The sequence below is a fragment of the Populus nigra genome, chromosome 6, assembly GCF_951802175.1.
Source record: "Populus nigra chromosome 6, ddPopNigr1.1, whole genome shotgun sequence".
NCBI lineage: Eukaryota > Viridiplantae > Streptophyta > Magnoliopsida > Malpighiales > Salicaceae > Populus > Populus nigra.
This window is the reverse complement of record NC_084857.1, coordinates 10350579-10358821: the sequence shown is the minus strand read 5'-3', so window position 1 is coordinate 10358821 and position 8243 is coordinate 10350579. Positions and strand designations below refer to the sequence as shown.

General features: G+C 35.6%; 1 protein-coding gene across 1 annotated transcript; it reads left to right on the top strand.

Annotated features, from left to right (window-relative positions):
* The first annotated feature begins 308 nt into the window (after nucleotides 1–308).
* LOC133696770 (uncharacterized) lies at nucleotides 309–2223 on the top strand. Its single transcript, XM_062119044.1, has 4 exons — nucleotides 309–678; nucleotides 802–983; nucleotides 1080–1468; nucleotides 1813–2223. Exons 1-3 carry the CDS (start codon nucleotides 585–587, stop codon nucleotides 1221–1223), a joined length of 420 nt encoding a protein of 139 aa, XP_061975028.1. The 5' UTR covers nucleotides 309–584; the 3' UTR covers nucleotides 1224–1468; nucleotides 1813–2223.
* The last annotated feature ends 6020 nt before the right edge of the window (nucleotides 2224–8243 follow it).

Below are 8243 nucleotides of genomic sequence, written 5' to 3'. Positions count from 1 at the left end.
CAGTGACAACGGTGAAGGGATGTGTAAGAAAAAAGTTGCGCAAAGGGGAAACGGTTGGTAACAACAAATATCAGAAGGAAGAGGTGAGTGAAATTGAAAAGGAAGGAAAAGCTGGGATTTGAATTGTGTCGCTAAGCATGGGTTTGTTCTTCTTTTATCATTCCCTATCGCACAAACATTTTTGCTTTACATGCACAGAACAAGAGCAACATGATATCATATCATAACCTTCGCCATTATTGGGTTTTGGCCCACCCAACATCATTAACCCTTCCACATATACAAAAACCAGGAAAAATGACACAAAAGGGCGACCCCATTTCCCGTATCCCAAGAAACGCCACTTTTTCTCTTGCTTGCAGTTGACTGCCTGCTGCTTCCAAGATCATGCTGCTGCTTGAATAATTCTCTCTCTTTTTCTACAACCACTGCATAAATAAATAGCACCAATTCGCATCATTTTAGTGTACGGGTGGTTCATTAAGATACGAGGCCGCCACCACCCCATATAAAATGATATGTCAAAATTATTAAATCAGAGACAAAAACACGGGCTGGTGCTGAGCTAAACTCACTCCAATTCCATGGCTTATTACCATAGTAGTAGTAGTAGTAACCTCTCTTCCCTAGGCTGGGATCTTCAAAACTTTGGAGTTCTCAACGCAGACATGTCTTTAGGTACACCAAAGCTTCATTCTAATTTTCTTTCTTTATAGTTTATTCTACTACTGTTTTTGTCCTTCAATGCTTATCTTGGATAATCTAAAACCCGCTGATGATATGAACATATTTATTTTACAGCCATGGATAGAAGAGCTTCGCCGTTTTTCTCTTCTCTAGAGTCTGATTTCTCGACCGGGTACCTAGAAGATGCTTTGCTTGAATTTAATGAGCGATCCAAACGAAGACGCTTGCTGCTGTTCTCTACTGAGCATGATCGTGGCCATGATCAATACGAAAAATCAAATGACCAGCTACCTGAGGTACTTAATTTCGAAATCTTAATTTGATTATGATGTATAATTTGCTTGGTATCTTGTTTAGCTAATAATGATTGGTTTTTAATGTTCTACGTGCAGAGCAACTGGAATGAAGAAAACTTTGACGACTGGGAATTGATGTCAGAGAATTTTAGTTGCTTGAGCCACATTACTGGTATTCGTGGAACTTCAGGTGCATATTTGCCTAGATTTTTGTACAGGTTCTTAATTATGGATCAATAATTCTAAGTATCCTAATTAATTGTTATGGGGGATTTAACTTGTTTCTCTTCACTAATATTGTAGATGAGCCATGACCACGTCGATGAGCAATACTAGCGAGGAAGCAAATGTCATATCGGAGATAAAAACACCAGAAGAGGAAATATCAGCCCCTGAAACTCTTGATTATTCATCATCATCTTCTTACAAAGATTTGGCTGGCACAAACTCCATTTTTGAAAAAGACAACATCCCTCACTCTTCTGGTACCCCTGTCTCTCTCTCTCTCTCTCTCTCTCTCTCTCTCTCTCTCACACACACACACACACACACACACGCAATCAGCCTTTTCTTTCTTTTGCACATTAATGATGCATAGTCGGTTTCTTCTTCTTCTTCTTCCTTTTCTTCTTTTGTTTTTTTTTTGGTTTTAGGGTGGTTGGGTATCCTCGGGATATATTTTGTATAAAGTCCACCTCTCCTGATCAGTGTTCTTTACTTTTCAAAAATTAGGATTGAGTTATAATAAGTCCATTGGTCACACATCGATTATAATTTATGGCTAATATTATGGTTAGCTTCTTATTGTTATTAGTGTTTTGTGCTTTAGATGATGACGGGGAGAAGAGAAAGAGGAGGGTGGGAACAAGGGTGGTGTATCCATTTGCACTAGTGAAGCAGGAGGTTTAGAAGGGGACATGACCATAAACGATATCAATGAGAGGATCTTAATGCCACCGACAAGGCCGGTAAGACATCCGGTAGGGGATTTTGCTTGTAAGCCATGTGTATCTGCTGATGGCCCGGTCTTTCTGGAAAGCTGTGGTGGCCCTTACAAGAGTCCACACGCAAGGGAGAGGCACAATCACTATTATTAGAACCAAAGGTTAAAAATATTGGTGGCTGGTACTGCTGCTCATTTCTGTGCTTAGTTCATGCGTTGTCCGTTTGAATTGTATAGAAAGTGATATGCTTGTAAAATGGTTTACTTTTACAGAGTTATAGTCAGTTGTTTTATATACATTGGCAGGAAGGCAATGTTAGTGCTTGAATAGTGCTAAACCAACAACAATACAGCATTTTTCTGGTCTGTACTCCGATGGAAGTGTGTAGGGAAAAAATAAGAGAGAGAAAAAGGTAAAAGTCATTTCCAAAACCGAGAGTGGCAATCTTGTCTGACAAAGACACTCGGGCAATGCATTTTGCCATTCCTATCTGCATGCTCTGCTGCCATGGTTGTTCGGGAGTCAGATGAAGAACTGCAAGTAAAATCAAATGAAGAGCTAAAAATAAAAACCTTTTTTTTTCTTGAATTTAAGTAAAATCAAACAATAGTCGTTCGGAGGTGTGAAAGAGGTATCATTTGCCATTGGAACCATTATATTTAAATAAAATTCACCGATTAAATTAAGTTGATGGTCTTCCAATATACATTACCAATGTTCAAAACATCAGCATGAATGAGAGAGAGGAGCAGTAAGATTGAGAATTAAGTACTCTACCAGTATATTCTTTTTTCTTTTCTAATGAGTGGAGCACGTACCGTCCTAGTTAGTGATCTCTCTCACTTCATCACGGGCAGCCAAAAAAACTTAATCATTTATTATTGGCTACAGATTTCTAACCAGACTTCTTCGTCGTATTATTATTATTTATTCGATAAAAAATAAATATAAAATAATATAGCCGTATATAAATTTCAAATTCAATAGACTTTAACTTGAAATGATATGTTAAAAAAAATTTATATAAATCAAATCTTAACTTCACGAGTTCTGGGGTAGTAATGTGGATTGAGGAAGAGATAGTAGTTTATAAAACTCATGGAGTAATTCAATCATTGGTCAAATATTATGGTGGTTGTTTGCTAAATTCTTAATGTGCTATCATGTCTTCTTTCTACCTAGGTCAACACCCACCATGTTCAAAAATCACAAATGCCGGTACAATATGCAACACGCGGGACCCTATACATGACCTAACTGTCCCAGTCATCCCTCGTCACTGTTCTTAACCTAGATCACGACCTTTGGATCCCTTGACTTCTAAGCTTCGGAATGTGTCAAACATTTGAGTGGTGGCGATTCAAGGCAGACGAACACAACTAGCAGGGGACCTTTCACAGCTGGACGGCAAAAGTCCCACCTACGTGGTTGAAACTTAGTGAGGTGTGACAAGGAATTATGTCGATCAGGGTTTTTTCCTCTTTTCTGCAGCAATGATTACTGTTGCTTAGGTGAAGAAGCTTTTGACCTTTATAGGCATGTTTGTTTTTATTGCAAATCGATCTGGTGGGTACGCAGACCCCAGCTAGATGCCTGCTAATTGTCTGTCTGGTTTAAATTTCAAACCTTTATTATTTTATACTCGGCCACTGAAACAACAATCTTTTCGGCAATATATAATGCTTCAATATTAAAATGGTAAGGACTTATTGCAGCTTCTGGATGTCGATATGATAAAGGAAAAGGCATGAATGCGAATTTCATGATCACCCAAAAATCCTTCATCTTTGCCAGTAAACCTGTTATAATGTTATTTATTTCTTCAGCCAACACTATATATAGACTCAGGATATAAGTCTTTTTATGTGTATCTTTTTAAATCCAGGCTAAGATTATATAATTTCTTAGTCATGTTTTGAGCAAACAATTTACAATAAAACTAATAATTTTACGAAGATTAAACTCAAATTCTAGAATATAATAGGAAGTATATTATTTACATCTCGCACCAAACTTACAAGAATAATTTTCTCGTAACATGACAAAAAAAAAGTACGTAGTTCAAAGCATAGAGAATATTTTCTTTTTTTCCTCTTTATTTTATCTTTGAAAAAGAAGAAGAACCTGGGTATACGTGAGAATATTTTCTGCTTTTGCCTTTTCTTTCGAATCCAAACGAAGAGAATTTAATTTTTTTATGATTTTAGTGTATGAATACTTTCAGAAATAATATATATTTTAATCAATCACCTCATGCTACTTTATATCGACCAATGATGCCAAAAGGGCCTGCATATGATGTCAGATCAATGTTGGAGTCACTATGTGCTAATTTGGATCCTAACTACGTACCACCTGCTCCCTTGAGCTCGAGGGCCCACTTGAGTGTTTTCCACCTGGGCCCAAGTACAAGAGAGTAAATATAAAAAGCTCAACAACTGGGCTATGCTTCAAGACCATGAAATCTCTGGACAACTTCCACACACACACACACACACACACACGAGTTTTTTTATATATTTAATTTCCACTCATACAAGATGATTCCTCCTCAAGATGTCAACGTTACATCTTGTATAAAATTAAGGTAAAATTATGGACTCAGTTTCTTTTCATATATTTAATATAGTTTATGGTTGCACGATTTATTGTATTTTCTATCTGTTGAAAAATTTAGAGCAGAAAACGTTGCAGGGTTCCATTGAGACTCTTTTATTCCGACTTCTATTTTCTCTGTAATCTGATTATTAAAGTAAATGTATACCATCAACACTTGATGGAGAGTCTAATTCGTAGAAATGCTGATAATGCAGCAGATTGGTTGGCTAGAGCTGCTAGATTGGCAACCAGTACTAGTGATTCGGCTATCATTCCTCTCATTGCTCTGTATGGATTGCCTGTATCAGACATGGAAACCTTTTCTCTGGTCCATGAAAGAAATAATAATAATGATCGGTAATCCACTTGGCAGTGCCAGTGAAGATGTCTCCGAGCTGGGAGCAACAATTTTTTTACATTTTAGAAATAGCCATGTTCTTGGGCATTGGATTTAATTTCTTCTTCTTCTTGATGTTTTTTCCCCTTCAAGACGGTGCACGTGATGGATAAAGTCGACTCTGATTAATTTAATCCTATTTTAACAATCCCAGAAATCCAGAATCAAACTATATGACGACAAAAGAACTTTCTAATTAATTTTTTCACTTTTTTCTATTTAATTATAAGCATTTGATTTCCCAATCATTGGTTCCCACGTGCCAACCAGCGTGGCTTAATGGGATTTTAAACACTCCCGCCGGAAACAGAGTCTGCTGCTAAGTTCGGACTGTAAATCAACGCAACAAATCGTTGAAGAGAAATTCAAATAGAAAAATATTGTCATGAAAGAAAGATCAGCATTGCAAGTTACAAGCCGAGAGAAAACAACCGCACAGTCTTCACTGTTCAGAGTATCCCTCGATCAAAAACAAGACTACTTGTTCAGAAGAACCTAACTGATTTTAAAAAAGACTCGTTGCAGCTAGCTAGTAACTGGACATCAAAAAACAAAATGAAAAAAAGGCCTACATCAACCAAGTCAGAGAACGAGTCTCGTGAAAATCAAAGATTTAACGAGAACATGGTGACGTCAATTAGAAAGAACTCTTGCTGATAATGAATAGGAGATCATGCTCTTATTTCCAAAACAGAGTCCAAAGATTTTCTTTAAGGATTTCTTCATAACTTGGCCTCGTTTAGGGACATAACGAGGAGCCATAGATGGTGAATGTAGTGCAGCCATGTCGAATTGCAGTTTCCAATTCTTTTCCTTCTTTCTTTTTTTTTGGTGGTGTCTGCCTGCTGCCTGCTATCAATGGCAATGGATGTTTTGGGCACAGTTGTTGGGCACTTGTTGGGAAGCTAAGAGAGAACCCACTTGAAGCTTAAATATGAAGTAAACCGAGCTGGGAACGAGAAAGAAGCAGTGTATGGGATTAGAGCGGAGATTATAAAAGAGACTCGAAGTTGAAAAGATCAGAAACAGAAGCCCAGGCAGTGTTAAACCCTCTTTATGTTCTTAAGCACAGATATATCATCTCATCGCACGTATCACTCTCTTTTATATGCAGTCTATCTTGGTTTTGAACAGGTCCTCCGCTCCGCTTTTTCACACGCTGTGGCGTTGAAGGTCCTCCTGGCGCCTGAAGACACCTTCTCTTTTCAAGTACGAATCATTGGACTTTTTCTATCCTCTTTCGCTAATGATTTGACGGTAATTGATTCTTAAAATATTGATTTAAAAAAAATACTAAAAGACACGGGTGGTCTTGGTCAATGGCCTTGAAGGAAGTTTTTTTTCCTTGGTTAATGACCATAATAATCCCTATAATATGAAAGCTTGTTCAATCAGGTCCCTCTAACTAGTGAAGAGTTAATTGAGCCCCTCTCCATCAGCAATTTGCTTAATACTAACCCTTTCGGTGGTAACATCATAAACGAGGAGAAGCAATTGCACTGTCAACAATAACGGGACATATTTCCATCAATTTCGTTGACTCGCATTTTTTCTCCTTTCTGTTTCTTAATGGTTAAAAGCCACTTTCAAAATAAAATATAATGTATAGAAAATCAGAAAATAAATATTATTAAATATAAAAGGACCCGATCAACTTTTATATTATTAAATATAAAAGAACCCCAGCTTAGCCCATTGCCTCGTCGATTTGCACTGAAAGAATGGCTGGGCGTTTCCTAAAATACTATCTGAAAGGTATCAGCTGAATTTATTCAAGCCCGCGTATCTGTTACACAGATTTGATATATTAAAGTATAAAATTGATGAGGTGAGTGCCAATTTAAATTTTAAAGTCTTCAATGATTCGAGGGTTCTCCATGGTTTAGCCTGTAAATTCCTTCTGTCAGGAGAATGTCGAGCCCTGACAAAACAGCCGACATGGGCTTGTTATTCGAGTTCGAGTGTCGAGCCCAGGAATGGCCTGTCCTTGACCGTGGGCTTGTTATTTGGTAAAACAGCCGACAGGCCTCTTTTTCAGGCCTCAAACTCTCACCTACCAGCTGTAAGTTGGATTGTATAAACCTGGGCCATGAACCGATCCAACTTCGTGCTCAATGAAGACTGTAGAAGTCCGGCATTATGATTTGTGAGCATATAAAACCATAGATAATGGGCCTTTATGCCACTCGTTATTTTCTTTCTTTCTTTTTTTATTTTTTTAAAAAATCACCAGTAAAATATGTTAGGATGTCTGCCAAATCTTTTTTGAATGATTTTAGAAGCATGTTTTTACTTCGACCTAATTATTTATAAGAAAAATGGTAAATTATCCTAAATACTGGTTGTGAAATTAAAATTAAAAAAATGAAGAAAACCTTCCTAATTATCAAACTAGTTTCTTGAATTTCTTTTTCAACTGTGTAGTGTGCAGATTAGAAGCAATCATTAAAACACGATCCCATCCTTGGTCAAAATTGAACAAACGGTCGGCTTTGACTGCCTCCCAGTGCATAATTTTTTCAAAACCTAATGAAACTTATCATGAATTTAGACAGATCCTGGTCAAGTCAATTATATGTTCAGATAATACTGAAATCAATAGTTCATAATAAAACTTTATTAAACATATATAATTATACTTTTAGTTCATAATAAAAAAAAAATCTTGTTGTTGAAAAACATGTTAGCAACTACTACATCTTTTTATTATATTAATTTTTTTATCTAAGTTGTGGCATGGTACAAGTCACTAAACTAGTTAACAAAGTATTAATGAATGTGGTTAAATCATTGCAACCATACCTACAAAACACTTATTATAATGATTTTTTACTTTACTTGTTTTTTTTTTTTCAATTTAGCTATTCAACAACTTTTTATTTATTTAGATTTGTTTTTAAAATTTCATCTGGTTGTTTTAGGAATTGTTCTTTGTAATTTGTTGTCAAATTGTTTACTGTTGAGTTATATACTAGTTTCTTGAAATTAGTTTTTTTTTTTTTAATTTCAACTCTTAACATTATTTTTTTTTACTTCAATTTTTTTTTGTGTTTCTAAATCGTTTTAATATATTGATGTTATTTTTTTAAAATAAAAAAAATATTATTTTAATATATCTATAAATAAAAAATATTTTAAAAAATAATTAGTACCATCAAAGCGGATCCATATGGAGGCAAGAGGGGAAAATTGCCTCTTAATCTATTTTTTTTCAAAATACTTTTTATATTAAAATATTAATAATATCTTAAAGGTTTTATTTTCTGACTAGCTATTGAAGTTTGCTATTATTAACTTATAGCATTATATAATATATATGTT

Coding starts and splice junctions, on each gene's coding strand:
- LOC133696770 (XM_062119044.1), top strand. CDS start 585: ATGGCTTATTACCATAGTAGTAGTAGTAGTAACCTCTCTTCCCTAGGC. Junction 679..801: donor CAACGCAGACATGTCTTTAG/GTACACCAAAGC, acceptor TTTATTTTACAG/CCATGGATAGAAGAGCTTCG. Junction 984..1,079: donor CAAATGACCAGCTACCTGAG/GTACTTAATTTC, acceptor TTCTACGTGCAG/AGCAACTGGAATGAAGAAAA.